This window comes from Haliotis rufescens, unplaced genomic scaffold, assembly GCF_023055435.1.
Source record: "Haliotis rufescens isolate VD_foot unplaced genomic scaffold, xgHalRufe1.0.p SCAF_3, whole genome shotgun sequence".
NCBI lineage: Eukaryota > Metazoa > Mollusca > Gastropoda > Lepetellida > Haliotidae > Haliotis > Haliotis rufescens.
Window position 1 is genome coordinate 57,074,279 of NW_025964001.1, and position 21,516 is coordinate 57,095,794.

The 21,516-nt window shown below is 40.9% G+C and overlaps 1 protein-coding gene across 1 annotated transcript in view; it reads right to left on the minus strand.

Annotated features, from left to right (window-relative positions):
- The window catches only part of LOC124115400 (cyclin-dependent kinase-like 4), a 42,568-nt gene extending 27,291 nt beyond the window's left edge, over positions 1-15,277 (minus strand). The window contains exon 1 of the mRNA XM_046476361.2: positions 14,417-15,277. Within this exon, the coding sequence (XP_046332317.1) occupies positions 14,417-14,620 (204 nt within the window). The 5' untranslated portion in view covers positions 14,621-15,277. The remainder of the gene's footprint in view (positions 1-14,416) is intronic.
- Positions 15,278-21,516: the final 6,239 nt, after the last annotated feature.

A 21,516-nucleotide genomic window follows, 5' to 3' on the forward strand; every position in this document is an offset into this window, starting at 1 on the left:
ATTTACCCCCCTTCTTGAGGACGTCTGGGTTAAGGGCTACACATATATGTAATTATCGGGATCATGCTTGCCCCATATATCCCAGTTCGTTTGCTCTGACAGCGAGACTGTCACGTGCGTTATAAGAATGTCGTACGCATGTCGGAATGCACTGAAGCGTGTGGTATGATCTCAGAGGGACGTGTAATCTAAGTTTGTAGGTCTAAGATAAATTAATCCTGTTGACGTATTGAAATGACACATTACGAGTAAATAACGATGATGATCATGATACCTTTAATGACGTCACACGAGAAGCTTTAAAAACTACAACTGCTACTAGTTATATATAGAGCTCAGTTGTGAATCATATGAGTGAGTGAGTTGGGTTTAACGCCGCTTTTAACAGTATTCCAGTTATATCACAGCGTGTCAGCTTAATGTGGGAGGAAAGCTCGAAGAGATGCAGGTGTCAGACGTTTACCACTTCGGTAAAACCCACGAGCACGGGTATGGTGCTGACAAACCTAGAAACATAATCGGGGCGAACCGGGATTCGAACCCACAATGAGGTTTCTGGCGTGCCAAAGGGACGCAACTCTGTACAGCGAATAGCGGCGCCTTAGACTACTGGGCCACCCGTGCCCCCGTGAATCATATGAACACCCACAGCTGTGCAGAGTTGTGTCCCTTTGGCACGCCAGAAACCTATGATTGTGGGCTCGAATCTAGATTCGCCCCGATTATCTGTCTAGGTTTGTCAGCACCATACCCGTGCTCGTTGGTTTCACCGAAGTGATAAACGTCTGAGACCTGCATCACTTCGGGCTTTCCTCCCACATTAAGCTCACATGCCGTGATATAACTGGAATACTGTTCAAAACGGTGTTAAATCCAACTCACTCACTCCCATATTAAGCTAGCATGCCATGATATAACTGAAACACTGTTCAAAGCGGCATAAAATATATCTCACTCACTCTTGGTCTATATTATGTAAACTACAATGACTAATAGACCGCCTCCGTGGTCTAATGGTAGAGCGTCCGCCCGGAGAGCGGAAGGTCCGGGGTTCGATCCCCGGCCGCGTCATACCAAAAGACGTTAAAAGATGGTACTTGTTGTTACCCTGTCTTGCGCTCGGCATTAAGGGACTAAAACAAGGACTGGTCGGCTCGGAGTCAGTATACTGTGTCTGAGTGGGGTATTCATGTTAAACTGCGGCATGGTATCTCAGTGGGCTAGCACTATAAATCGGCATCAGTCCGGACTAGTACAAGCAGCCACACACACACATACACGTGCTATATAAGTGCAATAATCTTGGACGCGACGTTAAACCCCTTTTCACCTCACCTTACAATGACTTATAACAAATGTTACCTTTTCAGAACTTTCTGTTTCCGTTCGCTCCAGTATACTCCGATATAATTCTGCTCTGTTCCTTTCTGTACAGTCTATGTTTTGATCTGCTATTGGTCGTACAGGTCTATCATAGTCACGTTTACTGTTATATAACAAAAAGCCACCTAGGCGATTAAATATAGTTTATTGTTCTAGCTGTCAATAATCACCAGTATAATCCCTGCTAGGCCCGTGTTGTTTTCATAATCCACCGATAATCTCACGTGTCAGGAGAAGAAGATGTGCCGCTTACACAAGATGCACATGCTAAATTTCACGCTAGACTTGATGACTGGTAATTTTTAACACTCTTCACGAAATAAGGGTTACAGTTCGACTATATAAAGCGACGTGGGTCGTTACTTATACTATCAATCACTGGATTGTATGGTCCGGACTCGATTAGTTGCAGCCTCCATCACATGGCTGGAATTGTGCCGAGTGGGGTGTTGAACAAAAAAAACCCAAAAAACAAACATTCGCGTTTTGTCATTTTGAAATGATATTGGTTAATTTAGCACAGAAAATTAAATTAAAGATGCAGTTAATGAATATAGATGATTGCAATTCCCACTTCATACATGAGTGAGTGAGTAAGTTGGGTTTAACTCTTTCAACAGTATTTCGTTTATATCGGCGTAAGAAACCCCAAAGTGATGCAGATTGAAAAAAATACCACTTTGGTAAAACTTACGACTACGGGCACGGTGATTACAACCCAACCATCATAATCAGCGCGTATATGGGATTCGAATCCCGATCAGCGGATCCCGCACGCTCAAGGGACGCAACTTCACAGCTTTTCAAAGATCAGCTAAATACGAACATTTGACTTTAGTTTATGAAGCCTAAGAAATAGCAGCTTCATGCTCCAACTAATTTTAAATTTATAAAAAAAATTTAAAGTACGCTAATGCTTGGTCTGTTATTTTATCTAAAAATTGTTTGGTTATGTAGCTGTATAATAAGTCAATGATGATAAAATATATGCTTTTGCAAAGTATATTTAAAAATGTCATATCAATATATAACATCCCCAAAAAGGTTGTCATACAATAACTAAGGCAGGGTTCGAACCTGTCGCATGGCAGCCTACAATCTCAACCCTTCCCACGTCACCACCGTTGTATTTACAGTAAACTACGGTTATAACGAACTCAAAGGGACTACTAATTTTAGTTCGTTATAACCGTAGTTCGTTATAAGCATATACACAGCATAACTACAGCAAATAGTCGGGACTAAAAAGTTAGTTCGTTATATCCGTCAGTTCGTTATAAGCGTGTTCGATATAACCGTAGTTTACTGTATACACCGAAGGTCATATAAAGCAAGGTTCTCGCTGTACTCTGTGTATGTGGATATTCTATTGTAATGCATGGATATGCTTCGGCTCAGCATATCTTAGTTTCCATGTTAGTGTTATAGTTTGTATGTAACCGATCAATGGTTGTTGTGTGGCTTGCAACAGATATAGCTTACATTTCTAGGGCAACCCCTTAACTCCAAGTGGGCGGACAGGTGCAAATATTTGCGTACCTATTGCGGTACCAAAGATTGGAAAATGCGCCTTTGGACGAGGCCTGTGTTTTTATCTTATTTACAAGAGGTACATCTGAATGTGGAAAATGAAATATTTTATCTAAAGATTCATGGATATGTGATTCTATCTTTAATGTTCATGACCTAGGGATATCAACCTGTTTAAAAATAATTACTGATTGAACAAAAGAGTATCTGGTTACGGTAAGTGAAAAATGTGAATATCTCATTATCAACAGAAAGAGTTTTAAAAATATTATTTATATTAACGGTTTGGAAAATTGAGTGTATGTGACGGGGTGATATATCGTATATCCAGGTAGTCTGTATAAACGACATATATATTCCTTGATATACAAAGAACACATATCTTAGTTAATGGGAGTGGCTTTAATAGGAAATCTGAAACATTAACTATTTAAATAAAGATACATACATTTTCTAATAACATTTAATGTATTATAATAACTTCCAACACGTTAATGAACTACACATATTTCTCAACTTTTATTTTACTCTAATTTCATTTTCAATTGTAGTCAACGGTTACGTTCATCGTTTTATTAAAAATATTATCTCCTGTCATCCTATTCGCCTCATAGTCACGACAATTCTCCTATTGTTAATGATAATCTGTAATTAAAACCGATTCTGAGTAAAATAAATATATGTTTTAACGAACGTTAAGAACGAAACATAACAATGGTTCAACAAGCTGACCTAATAAGTTGGTACTTCACGGAAGCTAATTCCATTTGAGAAGCTTATTTCGACCAGTTTCAATATATACCTTGTGTCGTATAGTTGTGCAATGTGATAATGTGTTAAATGCTGCCATACCTGGCTTTGAGCTGCGGGAGCACTTACTGGAGATTATGTGTTATTCACGGGAACCTTGTGATGTAAGGCATGTCAATAATGGTGAATGTAGAGACAGGTTAGAGTTCAACAGTTACGCACACTGCAAGAGCTACTGTATTGAATCAGCCCTTCACTGAACGCTTTCAAGTGCATGGCTGATTGTGCGTTTCTTAACGTTGACGGCTTAATCCTCAGATTTATACCTTGTAAATATTGTCACAAATTTTATTATCGACTTTAAAGAAGTGTTTAGCGGTGGTTAAATTGTACCAGTCATGAAGGTGAATTATAACGCTTGTCAGCTATACAGTGAATCAACGGTTAAGCTGTCAAGTGAAGACGTCCTCGATATAACGCTACTTTTTTATACACGTTTGATTGGAATATGCCACTGTACCTAGTACTTACTTGTAGTGGAGGTTGGTAGCGTAAACAAAGTTGGAATTTTTATAGCGTGATAATCCATCAGCTGAAAATAGATGTGTGATTATTTTGAATCTTAATTTAAAGGCACGCGTCTTGTGGCTATTGTCTGCTTGTTTGCCCGTGCGTGTTGAGGAATTAGACGGCCATATTATAAAGCAGTGAATGGTTGAATTTCTGTCGCGAAGAAATTACTTCGTGCCTTAATTAGATCAGCGCATGGATCTAGCATATCACATACAAGTCACATATGTTGAAGCAGGACGCAAATTGAATTCGGAATATTTCCGCATAGAATGATTCATGTGAATTCATATACTGAGAAGTAGATATAGATTGTGAGAGACTTTCGCAGTGATATCGTTGAAGATTTTTCATTAAGAATATATTGCATTCGAGTTAAATCCCTCGTATAATAAATCTATTGTGTCTTTTATATTCTATTTTCGAGGGACTGTGGGGTGTGAATCTCATACTGAATTAATATTTGAATGATCCATAAAAGATGAAAGATTTTTATGCAAAAAATGTCTTTGTAAGCCCAAATTCAGGGAACCGTGGCCAATACTGTACCAGCGATGTCATGGAGTTTTGAGAGGGTTGCTTTTGTGACAAATCACGGTTTTTCATATCATTCACGTCTCATTAATATGCATGTAGATAGAAATACAATATTAGGAAACGACCAGTTTTGAAGATATTGAAACAAATATCGGTACAACGGTAAACCTATTCACAGTAAAATAATATTCACTCCGGTTATAACTTGAACCGCCGACGTCATAATTCTTACTTATTCACTCCGGATCAAACTTGCACCACTGAGGTCACAATATTCACTCCCGATCAAACGTGCATCACTGACGTCACAATATTCACTCCGGATCAAACTTGCATCACTGACGTCACAATATTCACTCCGGATCAAACTTGCATCACTGACGTCACAATATTCACTCCCGATCAAACGTGCATCACTGACGTCACAATATTCACTCCCGATCAAACTTGCATCACTGACGTCACAATATTCACTCCCGATCAAACATGCATCACTGACGTCACAATATTCACTCCGGATCAAACATGCATCACTGACGTCACAATATTCACTCCGGTTCAAACGTGCATCACTGACGTCACAATATTAACTCCCGATCAAACTTGCATCACTGACGTCACAATATTCACTCCCGATCAAACGTGCATCACTGACGTCACAATATTCACTCCCGATCAAACTTGCATCACTGACGTCACAATATTCACTCCGGATCAAACATGCATCACTGACGTCACAATATTCACTCCGGATCAAACATGCATCACTGACGTCACAATATTCACTCCGGTTCAAACGTGCATCACTGACGTCACAATATTCACTCCCGATCAAACTTGCATCACTGACGTCACAATATTCACTCCCGATCAAACATGCATCACTGACGTCACACTTTTCATTCACTCAACATAAAAAAGGCATCACCGACGTCAAAAAATTTACTCATTCTGTCTGGATCAAAGGTGCATCACCGACACAAAATTTACTCATTCTGTCTGGATCAAACGTGCATCACCGACACAAAATTTACTCATTCTGTCTGGATCAAACGTGCATCACTGACGTCACACTTTTCATTCATTCGCTCAACATCAAAGAGGCATCACCGACGTCACAGAATTTACTCATTCAGTCCGGATCAAACATGGATCACCGACGTCACAATATTCACTCCCGATCAAACAGGCACCACTGACGTCACGATATTCACTCATTCACTCGACCCGTGAAGATCCTGGGTAGAATATGTCTCCAGCAACCCATGCTTGCCATAAAAGGCAAATATGCTTGTCGTAAGAGGCAACTAACGGGATCGGGTGGTCAGGCTCGCTGACTTGGATGATGCATGTCATCGTATCCCAATTGCGTGGACAGATGCTCATGATGTCAATCACTGGATTGTCTGGCCCAGACTCGATTATTTACAGACTGCCGTCATATAGCTGGAATATTGCTGAGTGCGGCAAACCAAACCAAACCAAACCACTCATTCACTCCGGATCAAACATGCACCACGGACGTCACAATGTGCACAATCATGCACATGATTAAAAATATAAGCATTGAGTTACAATATTGTGTTACTCCTTTGTTCTCGTTTTATTTCCCTGGTACCGGGAGCGTCAAATCCCTAGGCTGAACCCTAAGAGGTGTTGGTCATGGGACTGTTCCTCCTAAATTTCAAATTTGGCGCTTCCCGGCCGACACCCCAGAAAAGCTCGAACATATGATGTAATGTTCGGCTCAAATACGAATGATAAGCATAACCTCCAAGAAAGAGTTACATAAATAGCAGCTTGTGTCCTTATAAATATTTATGTATTCCAGCAATATCGCTGAAGCGGAATCAACGATTGGCTCTGAACCCGTGTTAGGAATTGAATCAGGGTTTCGGCCTGACCAACGACTACATTAGTAGTATTAGTTAGAGTCCATTGTTATAGTGCTACGCCGAATATTTCAAAACCTTGGTTTCTTCATTGTGTGGACGGATATCTAATATTATATGATTAATAGTTTACCACCCTTACATTTATAGTTAAACACATCCCACATAAAGTTTAATTGTGTTAACGACGATCTGATATAAATCACTACAATTACTAATCATGTGCCGTGTCACTAGTTTACCAGCTCGTGACGAGCAGACGATCATATTCCACAGCTGACCGTCACTCTGTCGTCTGCTACACGCATATACTTCTTACCCTTTGTCTGTTGCCAAAATAGTTGATTAAATTCACACCTAAATACCCGTGAAATAATCATTCACTCAAGCTTCTTTAATTCAAATTGAAATTAGATTTCCAGTTTGCTTCGATGAACTGTGCATTGACAAAGACGTATATAGATATCTATATACGCTTGCATACACGAACTATCTGTGTGTGACCCCCTTTCTTTAAACTCACCGGGCATGAAACAGGGAGATTAATATCAGGAATTCGCTCAGACTGTCGACGTGTGCACGGTCTCGCTTGAGATTATTTCAAATACCTGTCTGTTGTCATAATATCTCTGTGGGGGTTCTGAAACAACCCATGTCATCCACACGACATTTTTAACATGACATAAACTTGCATGACATGGCTTTATATTGTCAAATCCTTTGTCGTTCTTCACTTTAGACAGACTATTAATTTTCTTATTAGGGAATAAGGTATAAAATACAAGGATACCTAATACACGCGCCCCTTGTATGGTGTTTGTATGACTTGAGTCTACACGATACGCAAACAAAGTGTATGTTTAAATGGTCACCAACTGGTTGACAACGTGGATCTATTAAAGCGAGTATCTTGCATGGCGATGTACACCGATAGAATTTGAGAAAAAAAAATCCAAAACGAATAGAAACACATGCACTGACACTATTATGGCCGATCTTCCCGAGGCAAGGGCGTTAACTGTCTATAAAAGTCCATTTTCCAGTGTACTGGGATTCTAAAGTACTGATGTACTGAGATCCTAAAGTAGCGATGTACTGAGATCCTAAAGTAGCGATGTACTGAGATCCTACAGCGATGTACTGAGATCCTACATCGATGCACTGAGATCCTACATCGATGTACTGAGATCCTAAAGTAGCGATGTACTGAGATCCTACAGCGATGTACTGAGATCCTACATCGATGCACTGAGATCCTAAAGTAGCGATGTACTGAGATCCTACAGCGATGTACTGAGATCCTACATCGATGCACTGAGATCCTACATCGATGTACTGAGATCCTAAAGTAGCGATGTACTGAGATCCTACAGCGATGTACTGAGATCCTACATCGATGTACTGAGATCCTAAAGTAGCGATGTACTGAGATCCTACAGCGATGTACTGAGATCCTACATCGATGCACTGAGATCCTACATCGATGTACTGAGATCCTAAAGTAGCGATGTACTGAGATCCTACAGCGATGTACTGAGATCCTACATCGATGTACTGAGATCCTACATCGATGTACTGAGATCCTAAAGTAGCGATGTACTGAGATCCTACATCGATGCACTGAGATCCTACATCGATGCACTGAGATCCTAAAGTAGCGATGTACTGAGATCCTACATCGATGCACTGAGATCCTAAAGTAGCGATGTACTGAGATCCTACAGCGATGTACTGAGATCCTACATCGATGCACTGAGATCCTAAAGTAGCGATGTACTGAGATCCTACATCGATGCACTGAGATCCTACAGCGATGTACTGAGATCCTAAAGTAGCGATGTATTGAGATCCTACAGCGATGTACTGAGATCCTACATCGATGCACTGAGATCCTAAAGTAGCGATGTACTGAGATCCTACATCGATGCACTGAGATCCTACATCGATGCACTGAGATCCTAAAGTAGCGATGTACTGAGATCCTAAAGTAGCGATGTACTGAGATCCTAAAGTAGCGATGTACTGAGATCCTACATCGATGTACTGAGATCCTACATCGATGCACTGAGATCCTAAAGTAGCGATGTACTGAGATCCTAAAGTAGCGATGTACTGAGATCCTAAAGTAGCGATGTACTGAGATCCTACATCGATGTACTGAGATCCTAAAGTAGCGATGTATTGAGATCCTACAGCGATGTACTGAGATCCTAAAGTAGCGATGTATTGAGATCCTACAGCGATGTACTGAGATCCTAAAGTAGCGATGTATTGAGATCCTACAGCGATGTACTGAGATCCTAAAGTAGCGATGTACTGAGATCCTAAAGTAGCTATGTGCTGAGATCCTACAGTGATGTACTGAGATCCTAAAGTAGCGATGTATTGAGATCCTACAGCGATGTACTGAGATCCTAAAGTAGCGATGTACTGAGATCCTACAGCGATGTACTGAGATCCTACAGCGATGTACTGAGATCCTAAAGTAGCGATGTATTGAGATCCTACAGCGATGTACTGAGATCCTAAAGTAGCGATGTACTGAGATCCTACATCGATGCACTGAGATCCTAAAGTAGCGATGTACTGAGATCCTACATCGATGTACTGAGATCCTACATCGATGTACTGAGATCCTACAGCGATGTACTGAGATCCTAAAGTAGCGATGTACTGAGATCCTACAGCGATGTACTGAGATCCTAAAGTAGCGATGTACTGAGATCCTAAAGTAGCGATGTACTGAGATCCTAAAGTAGCGATGTACTGAGATCCTAAAGTAGCGATGTATTGAGATCCTAAAGTAGCGATGTATTGAGATCCTACAGCGATGTACTGAGATCCTAAAGTAGCGATGTACTGAGATCCTACAGCGATGTACTGAGATCCTACAGCGATGTACTGAGATCCTAAAGTAGCGATGTATTGAGATCCTACAGCGATGTACTGAGATCCTAAAGTAGCGATGTACTGAGATCCTACATCGATGCACTGAGATCCTAAAGTAGCGATGTACTGAGATCCTACATCGATGTACTGAGATCCTACATCGATGTACTGAGATCCTACAGCGATGTACTGAGATCCTAAAGTAGCGATGTACTGAGATCCTACAGCGATGTACTGAGATCCTAAAGTAGCTATGTACTGAGATCCTAAAGTAGCTATGTGCTGAGATCCTACAGTGATGTACTGAGATCCTACAGCGATGTACTGAGATCCTACATCGATGTACTGAGATCCTACAGCGATGTACTGAGATCCTAAAGTAGCGATGTACTGAGATCCTACAGCGATGTACTGAGATCCTAAAGTAGCTATGTACTGAGATCCTAAAGTAGCTATGTGCTGAGATCCTACAGTGATGTACTGAGATCCTACAGCGATGTACTGAGATCCTAAAGTAGTGACGTACTGAGATCCTACAGCGATAGACAACAAACAGAGCCGTTCTTGCATTGGCAGACCATCGCGTCCAAGTCCCCGAACCATATTCCCCCCCCCACACACACACACCACCCCCCACTCCCCACCCCAGGCCCTACTGTAATGCTATAGTTCTAAACGCAGCAAGTCTAGATTTTCCACAGGTCCAGAACCCCCCGCCCCCCAATTTTAGTGGGTCTCCTTTTCAAAGTTGAACCCGCTATTGCATCTCAGTTCAACCAGGACTGTTCTTCCATTTCCGTGTCTGACTCGTTCCTTCAGGGCCTTGTTATTATGAAGAGTTTTATATACGTTGTAATGAACTTGGTGACTAATGTTCTTGGCCCTGGTGTCAAGTACGACCATACATCACTCAATCGCTCTGAAGGCATCGCTATTCTTTTTCGTCAAATGATTTGATACCGGACGATTTAGCGTTTATTTACGACCCCATTATTATTGAATTTGAATGTTTGTGTGAGGAGACCCACGCTATGATTTAACATTTTTATTTGATTTTGGTGGGCATATAAATCAAAAATCAAACATGAGCTTTTATATTGATAGCAACATCACGATTGTTGAACAAATTGTCAATACTCCATTGTAGGAATGACGCTGTAAACACTATTGATTAATTTCGCTGGATACGGTAGCTTGTTTGATTTCATAAAAAAATAATCGTGGTTTTATTGCTTAGCAAATGTTTGTCGTGCTGATTCCAACCATATGAGGAACATTTTATTGTTTTATTATGGATATTCGAACACTCGAGTAAAACACACGTCCCTAGCATAGGTTTCTCGCTGACGACCATGCCGCTGATTTACCTGAAAATGTCAAATTCCAAAACACGAGCGGATAACTTACTTGTAATTAAGGAAAAGTCAACTCAATAAATAGGTTCTGTATGTATCTGCTGTGTAATCATTACACCGCAACAAATACATTATTTGTTTATGTATAACTCTCTTGTGAGTTTTATGTTAGTAATTTTATGCCTCGTTCTTATAGACGAGCAATTGCTAGTTTTAGAAGTGGAACAGCCCCTATAGGGATTGAGACGGGACGATACGATGGCACATGTTTACGATGTTTTTCATGTCAGAATATTTTAGAAGATGAATGCCATGTTTTACTTAAATGTCCTTTATACAATTTTGAGAGATCCCAGTTACTTGATTTATGTTTTAATACTTGTCCAAATTTTGATATTTTACCTGATATTGAAAAGTTATGTTTTATACTGTCCAGTCATGATGTTTGCTATGTTGCGGCCAAAACCTGCTATTATGTTTTAAAGAAAAGAAAAGACATTTTTTATCTTCGCTAAACACGTTGTTTATATAGTTTTTTAAATTTATATCTGTATATATGTGTAAATAGTATATATAGTCTCTCATAACTCCATATGGAGTGGCTCAAACTTTAATAAGATGCTGTATTTTATAATGTACATTTATGAGGTGAGACTTAAATAAAAATCTGTCTGTCTGTCTGTCTGTGATGTTTCCTTTTGTTTGTTTGTTGTTTAACTCCGGACTCGGGCTACATGGTGGCAGCTTGTACATAATCAAGTTTGGACCAGATAAACCAGTGATTGATATTATGAGCAACGATCCGAGCCGTTGGGGTACGATGACACATTATCGTCATAGACACTGAGCCTGACCACCCGATCCATTCAGTCGCCTCGTACAACAGGAATAGGCTGCTGGGGACCAATTCTAATCCAGAATCCCCATGAAAGGTTTGTTTGTTTGTTTGTTGTTTAACGCCGCACTCAGCAATATTCCAGCTATATGAAGGCGGTCTGTAAATAATCGAATCTGGACCAGACAATCCAGTGATCAATATCATGAGCATCGATGCACGCAATTGGGATCGATGACATGCATCAACCAAGTCAGCGAGTCTGACCACCCGATCCCGTTAGTCACCTTTTACGACAAGCATAATCACCTTTTACGGCAAGCATGGGTTGCTGAAGACCCATTCTACCCCGGAATCTTCACGGGTACCCCATGAAAGGACCGTAGGACCCGTGCCGATCACAAGGCTACGTTAAGCCATCGGAGTTACGACAGTCGTAATGCTAAGATCGGTTTGTGGCACGGGGACCCCCCATGAAAGGACCGTAGGATCCGTGCCACAAAGCGATCTTAGCATTACGACTGTCGTAACTCCGTTGGCTTAACGTAGCCTTGTGATAGTCTTTGTTGAGCGGAGGACGAGAGGGGAGGGGGAACAGAAATGATGGTTGTTTGTTAGTTGTTTAACGCCGCACTCAGCACTATTCCAGCTATATGACGGCGGTCTGTAAATAATCGAGTCTGGACCGGACAATCCAGTGATTGACAACATGGGCATCGATCCACGCATTTAGGATACGATGACATGCATCAAACCAAGTCAGCGAGCCTGACCACCCGATCCCGTTTGTCGCCTTTTACGACAAGCATAGTCTCATTTTACGGCAAGCATGGGTTGCTGAAGACCTATTCTACCCCGAACGTTCATGTGTCACAGAAATGATGGATGGCGGGTGGTGGTGTTGTTAATAATCAACAAACTGATCATATTATTTCCCAATAAATAAACGACATGTCGTCGTAGATAAATAAACGAGAATGAAAACAATCAGTGAAATTGACGTTACTCGAAAGCTCTGCAACGAAATAGGATTCGCTTGACAAAATCTCTTTGAGGATATCAACATTTTCCCAATTCCGTAGTAAGGACTAGTGGGACGGTATGTTTAAAAATTCACGGAATGGAGCTTTTGAACTACTTACCATAGCTACATCCAAAACTAAATGGGTGAGTCATTTTAGTTATGTTTGTTATTCTATTTGATTAAGTGACTGAGTGAGTTGGTTTCTACACCGCTTTTAGCAATATTCTAACTATATCACGCCTGGGGACACCAGAAATGGGCTTCACATATGTTGGGAATCGAACCCGGGCTTTCGGCGAGCGAACGCTTCAACCACTGGGCTACTCCACCAAGGCTAAACACTTTCGTCATCTTGTACACAAAATAAATAGTCGATATTGACTACTGTAATATCTATAAAACGAATGAGAATGTTTGCTGCAATATGATTTTGTTTTCAAAATGGTGAAGTTTTACTTTTTAAACCTATTCTTTACACGTATCATTTCCCAATTTGAAAGCGCCGCACCCAGCGTCGAAACAAGAAAACTGATTAATATTTATCAGAAGCATTTCGATTGGGTTTATTTTTCTTGCATCCTGCCTACAAGACTCAGGCTCGCTGACCTAGTTTATGTATGTCATCGATCCCAATTGCGTGGATCGATGCTCATGATGTCAATCACTGGATTGTCTGGTCTAGACTCGATTATTTACAGACCGTCGTTATATAGCTGGAATATTGCTGAGTGTGGCGTTAAACAACAAACAAACAGTTGTCATGGAAACATATTATGTCCTTCATTGTTTTATGACAATACGCATAGAAACGAATACAACGGAAAGGACCGATAACTTTTCGTATTTACAAATCCGATAACCATTCTGTTTTGATCGTTAATTCCGTGCTTTGAATTAGGAGAAAGACATTATTATATTATAAAACAACACGAGTATCTCATGCCATGAAGCTCCACTTGGAAGGGAGGGCGTTACAAAGTGATGTTGGTGTCTTATCACACTCTTGTTAAAGCTTTTGTTATTGTTTATATTATATATACAGTACAGTTGCAAAACCAATAATATATTATTTTTATAATAAGTACGCTGCAGCAATATTGGCTCCATGTTTGAGCATTGTAGTTATAATTTTATGCCTTTCGATTCAAATAATTATTAACCGTGGAACATTTCAAACCTGTAGTTGAACATTTCTGTTTCCGTTTTAGTTCTTCGGAATAATATGAGTATGTCACTTTGTAAACAAAATCATTTTATTAAATGTTATTTTATATGTAAACATATGGTCGGCGGTGTTTAATAATTTTCCAGATGTACATGTAGTTACAACATAAACTTAACGGGGGGGGGGGGGGGGGGGGGAGATACGCCGATCGTGTAAAACGTGCTACTTTAACATTTGTATATGAACAACTGTCCCGACCTCTTACGGAAAACTGAGGAAAACGAATAATTTGTAAATCTTGTCAAAATGTGCTCATTGGCTAAAGCCAGAGAGTCTTCACATTGGAAATGGTTGTCATTGAACCGAGACCGACATTTCCACTTGTAAAGGAATCTTGGTAATATTGTGATCACATGTACTAGAAAATACTGAGATTGACAAAATACATCATTCATCGCAGGCATTGAAAGCCAGAGATTGACGTACCTGAGAATGCACGTGGTGGTCTATGTGTGAAGGCGCCATGTGGAATGTCTTTGGTTTGGCAGGTGCGCGTTGCAACTCCAATAATCTGTGTTCTTGTAGTTTCTTCTGCAGCAGGAGCGACATCGCTTGTTCCGACCAGCTTCCAGACACTTTGGCCTGCATGTTGGCCTGATCGGACCAACTTCCATTTCCGAGTAACACCATTTTGAAACTCGGCTTCACAATATACTAAAAAAACACACCACAATATAACTCCAAATGTGGATTCAATTCAAATAATCCCCTTGTCACTCGGTCAGCTACAGAATGGGCCCACGCCAATTATTTCAAGTTCGTTTACTCCCTAAAAATAATTCATCAAAAATCCGAAACAACAAGGGACAGAAACATTCCCCTTGTAGCAGTCCACATGATGAGATTAATAAATTTTCCTTGTCGTCACTTGATATTTAATCCGGGTCTGAAAAACAGTTTCACATCTTGTCAAACTTGTTCGTTGGCAAGAACTGTAAAGAATTATGTTTGTATGTCATGCAATCACGTCAAACACTTGAATTACTTCACAATTCAAAGAGAAGAAAGCCGGTCATGACATCTGAAATTTAACCTGTAAAAACGTTGATCCTCTCACAGATTGTTATCCATACAACAGGTAACAAGCAAGTGTTGCCAACATGGGACCTTGTCAACAAAGTGTCCCTCTCACGAATCCTTTAAAATCTAACACATATCCCTCAATAAATCTGTTTGCCCACGACTACCTTGACGCGCGCGGTCGGGGTACGGGTAGATAACCTGGCGGCTATCGCTACGGCTGTGCGATAGATATGGGTAGCCTCCTGGACTATCCCCTGTATACCCAGGGTGGGAACTTTAATTCATCACGGCCTATTCACACCAGAGCTTTGCTTGTGTCATGTGTAACATGGTTGATAGGGAGCTGCGACCAATGATACTCGGCGCAGAAAGTAGACGTGCCCATTTATTGGCATTAAATCACACCAAAATGTAATATTTCAATTCTATATTAATATACTACCTTATTGTCGTGTATATGTTATCACCGGTCGCTTTCAGCCCATCACGTGGGGCCTTGTTGGTTCTATAAGGGTGAATGGGAGAGGCGTGCACGACAGCTCACGGTGTCAGCGACAATTTGTTCTTGAGGCAGAATGAAATTTAACAGTCAGCTACACCCAGTATTGGGAAACATTACACTCAAATAGCTATTCCTTACAGGGAGATCGACACAATAGATCAATATGGTAAAAGTAGATAAAAACCATTCACACGTAAACATAAATTTGAATCCCGCTATTGCCTCACTACGGCGACTAGATGAAAGGTGTAGAGTGGAATTGAATTCAGTAAGTTAAACCATTTCTCTGAGCAGAGAACTAGATGATATAGTGACACAAAGAGTTTTGATGACAAAGTTCATGGTTGTTGACTTCTGAATATAGATTTGCCGTGAGCCAGCCTAATGCTATGCACCCAGTACCTCATGCATATACTTCAATAATGTGATTAATTAAAGAGATGATTTGGTTTGCATTGTGAAAAAAACCGATCGCTGTTGTGAATAGCTATCTGGATACCGTATCTACGCATGCCTCACAGATCACGTGGGGTATTACATTGTTGTAGTATTCAAAGCTTGAGTATAGTAATCGGTTGAAATGATAAACCCGACAATACAACATGACAAGATCGAGCCCACAGAAGTTTTTTGTGTGTGTGCTGGATACAGGGGACGTTTCAGAAGAATGATACATGCACGCGCTTGCCCGAAGGAAAGCTAAAATGATTATTTTAAAAAACCGGAACAACGTTTTAGACAGTCAAACTGACGTTAGAAACATCCTGGGAAGCAGACTGATATTTAGAATATATGTAAGCGAGCGTCCATTTTTAAAGATAAAATTATTTTTCTCATTGTTTTCGGGAACAGATTTGGTTTTTCAAAACTAAAATGTTTTTGATTATTTTACTTTTTGATCCATGTTTAGACACCCTTACTTACTTATCTATATGTTGTACTTAATGTCCCAAAGAAACTACTTACATATGATGCTCAAAAGAAATTAAGGAAACCCTATGTTTTCGTATTACAATAGTTAAGTTAGCATGACATATTAACTATAGTCAGTTGAAAAAAATCGGGTATTCCTTAACGTCTGTTGAGTAGTATATTTGGGATGTGAGAATATAAATATATCAAGAATTACGGTAGGTACAGGTGAAACATATATTTGCATCCTTACACTGTGTAGTTAGATGAATAACATTTAAGTCAGTAGACGGGGCATAAATATATATACCCAACACTGGAGACTAGTTAATTATATTGGCTAACCAGGCCTCTATTGTCGACGAATTATTAAACTCCTAATTATGAAAGTTGAAACAGTTGAATCTGTCATGGTATTTTCTCAGGTATGTGAATGGAGTCGGGATCAAAGGTCAAGGTTACTCAGCGTCATAAAGGGCCGCAACTCGCTATACGGGTTGTCCCCCTTAGCTGCCAAACTGATACGAGTCTGTGTTTGAATCCCTGACTATGATCGTTAATGTTGAATATACTTTCATCCTCGTAGATTATACTTTCATGTACGTAGATTATACTTTTATCCTCGTATATTATACTTTCATCTACGTAGATTATAATTTCATCCTCGGAGATTATACTTTCATCTTCGTAGATTATACTTTCATCTACGTATATAATATAATCGTGCGGATCGTTACTCCGACAGTGATATAGTCTGGTGAAGTTACGACTCTAGTTGGATATAGTTTACACAAACCTGGTTTAACAAACAAGACTTTAACCATGTTATGGTTGATATATATTTTCGCTAAAATGTTGCATTATGACGAATGCAGTACAATATGTGAAAAACGCTCAAAGTCTCCATATACTAACTAGGGTAGTAAAAGGAGGAATTTAAACTGAATTTTGTTATAAAAAAGCTGAAAGATTATATTTTGATAAATTGATCCGGGTGATGTAACAAGACAGTGATTGGTACAAACAGACAGTGATTAGTACAGCCAGACAGCGATTGGTGCAACTATAGACAGTGATTTGTTTGTTTGTTGTTTAACGCTGCACTCAGTAATATCCCAGCTACATAAAGCCGGTCTGTAAATAATCGAGTATGGACGAGACAATCCAGTAATTGACATTATGCGCATCGATCTACGCTATTGGGATACGATGACTTGCATCAACCATGTCAGCGAGCCTGACCACCCGATCCCTTTAGTCGCCTCTTACGACAAGCATTGGTCGCTGAAGACCTATTCTAAGCCGGATATTCAGGGTCACAGTGATTTGTACAACTAGACGTTGGTACGACTAGACAGCGGTGCCTACAACTATACAGTACAATGAAAGCTTGTCAGAGTGAGTGAGTGAGTGAGTTGGGTTTAACGCCGCTTTTAACAGTATTCCAGTTATATCACGGCGTGTCAGCTTAATATGGGAGGAAAGCCCGAAGTGATGCAGGTCTCAGACGTTTACCACTTCGGTGAAACCCACGAGCACGGGTATGGTGCTGACAAACCTAGAAACATAATCGGGGCGAACCGGGATTCGTACCCACAATCATAGGTTTTTGGCGTGCCCAAGTGACGCAACTCTGCACAGCGAATCGCGGCGCCTTAGACGACTGGGTCACCCGTGCCCCCCAAAAAGCTTGCCAGAAACATCTGGGTAGGATAGTGAAAATCATATGTACTGCTGATAAGAAACAACAACCAGCATTTAGTGAATTCTGAGTTTGGTCAGTTTGTTAAACTTGATAGTACACGGTAGACAGGAGGCAGAACAACAATGGGATTACCAATCACTTGACACAGAATTATACCCGTGCAGTTGGAGGACGTGAATCAGCATTAATTGGCGCTGTACGGTAGTATTCTGCGTATGTTCTGCCTCTGTGGTCAGTTTGATAGAGTGTCTCCCCGGTGAGCGGAAGGTCGGTGTTCGATCCCCGACCTCGTCATATCAAAATACGTTAAAATATGGCACTTGTTGTTACCCTGCCTGGCGCTCTGCATTAGGGGATAAACTAAGACTGTTCGGTTCGGAGTCAGTATTCTGTGTCTGAATTGGGTATCTATGAGAAATTGTGGTGTGGTATCTCAGTGGGCAAGCACTATAATATCGGCATTTGTCCGGACTAGTACAAGCAGCCAAACACGCTCGTATTGACGTACGTCGCTGTATGAGAGCAATAATCTTGAACGCGACGTTAAACCCCATTTCACCCCACCTTAAGAGGTCGGAAATACCTGAAGTGCGTCACTGGAAAGTCGACAACACAGCAGCAGGGGTGGGGAAGTCTACAACTGTTCATCACAATTTATTTGTTTGTTTGTTGTTTAACGCCGCACTCAAATATTTCAGCTATATGACGGCGGTCTGTAAATAATCGAGTCTGCACCAGACAATCCAGTGATTGACATGAGCATCGTTCCACAATTGTTATACGATGACATGCATCAGCCAAGTCAGCGAGCCTGACCATCTGATCCCGTTAGTCGACAAGTATAGTCGCCTCTTACGGCAAGCATGGGTTGCTGAAGACCAATTCTACCCCGGAATTTCAAGGGTCCACAATTTATCTGATCCAGGTTCGATTCCCCACATGGGTACTATGTGTGAAGCCCATTTAAGTGTCCCAAGCCGTGATATTGCTGGAATATTGCTAAAAGCGGTGAAAAGCCCAACTCACTCAAGGTCACTCAAGGTCACTCAAGGTCAAGGTCAGCTTATGTTCGGTGTTTTGTATCTCCCTTGTTACGTTACACGTCTCCGACTTCAACGCTGGGAGCAAATATGTGTATGAGATCGCATGTAACGCTGGAGACAAATATATTGGCGAGACTCCACGCCCCATTGCCACCAGAATACACACTTATTACCCATGTCAATGGATCAGTGTGTACCCAAAATACATTATCAGCTCCTTGGGGAGTATACACGCCAAACTGTTCTTTTATGTTAGTGTCACTGTCAGAAGAATAGTAATAACGAAATCATCCATTTACCCAAAAGTCTATCTGTCCATGCATGCATGGCCAAACATTGATGCCATGTAAACAAATGCCACCTGCATGTCAATATTTAAGTCATTACATCTTTCAAGAGAGTGATAGCTTGATCCATGGCACCTCCTTAATGAGTTAACTGATGTGTTATATATAAGGTATCAAATCAATATAACTAAGGAGTGAGTCCCAATAACGTTTCAATAGTTGTCTGATGTACGTGTGCGTTTATCGACGCAGGGCACATTCAATTGCCTCAGCCTATTGTACGCACAGTATATCATTTCATCCCACTGACAGAAATAGTGAATTTCACTGTCCACTCAGACACTAACATATGTGGATATTTTACTCACCAGTTAGTAAATATTTACTAATGAGACTAGTTGGCGGCCTATCGTAGATTAGTACAATTTACTAATCGGTTAATAGAGATTACTATCCATCTTTCAAAGAACCTTCCCATAATTTACTCACTGCAATAGTATATGTACCAAGCTTGAAGTGTATTCTTTTCAAATCTTTGATAATGGCTCGTTTTGTTTATTTTGCGATCCCTGTTGACAGCTGCAGAATACAATTTGCCAAAAAAACAAATAAATCAAAAATGGCATAAAACATACGGGTGAATCATAACATATATTGATTTTCAGTTAATTTTAAGTTTATTTCCACAATACTATTGTTTAACACTGGCAAGCTTACAAGTCTCCCTTCTTCATTGCGTACAAGACCGCCTCCGTGGTCTAGTGGTAGAGCGTCCGCCTTGAGAGCGGAAGGTCCGGGGTTCGATCCCCGGCCGCGTCATTCCAAAAGACGTTGAAAGATGGTACTTGTTTTTACCCTGTCTGGCGCTCGGCATTAAGGGGCTAAAACAAGGACTGGTCGGCTCGGAGTCAGTATACTGTGTCTGAGTGGGGTATTCATGTTAAACTGCGGCATGGTATCTCAGTGAGCTAGCACTATAAATCGGCATCAGTCCGGACTAGTACAAACAGCCACACACACACACGTGCATGCACGTCGCTATATAAGTACAATAATCTTAGACGCGACGTTAAACCCAATTTCACCTCACCTCTCACAGATCACACAGTTTACTGTTATAAATATAAAACTGATATTCGTGTGTAATATCATCATCATAAAATACCCTGGACCACACGTCTGCGGCCCTGCTCCTGTCTCTGACATCTCTCGTTCATAATTCTCTCGCTTGTCTGAGCCGTTGATTGGACTGTGCAAACTTGGACCAGGGAATATATCACAAGAGGTGAGGTGAAATGGGGTTTAACGTCGCGTTCAAGTTTATTGCACTTATATAGCGACGTGCGTGTACGTGTTTGTGTGTGTGTGTGTGTGTGTGTGTGTGTGTGTGTGTGTGGCTGCTTTTACTAGTCCGGACTTATACCGATTTTAGCTCACTGAGATACCATGCCGTAGTTGAACATGAAAACCTAACTCAGACACAGTATACTGGTGTGAGTGAGTAGGTTGGATTTAACGCCGCTTTTAACAGTATTCCAGTTATATCGTGGCATGGCAGCTTAATGTGGGAGGAAAGCTCGAAGTGATGCAGGTCTCAGACATTTACCACTTCGGTGAAACCCACGACCACGGGTATGGTGCTGACAAACCTAGAAACATAATTTGGGCCCTCCGGGATTCGAACCCACAATCATAGGTTTCTGGCGTACCCAGGGGACGCAACTCTGCACAGCGAATCGCGGCGCCTTAGACGACTGGTCCGCCCGTGCCCCCAAACAGTATACTGACTCCGAGCCGACCAGTCCTTGTGGGATTTGAACCCGTATGGACATATCATTTCTTTATTTATTCCGAGCTAGCTTCCAATTCGGCCACTGAGGCCTAATACTACTCAAGTATAGTCCGAGCCGACCAGTGCTTGTTTTAGCCCCTTAATGTCGAGCGCCAGGCAGGGTAACAACAAGTACCACCTTTCAACGTATTTTGGCATGACGCGGTCGGGGATCGAACCCCGGACCTTTTATCACAATATAAAGACAGTATCAATCTTGGAC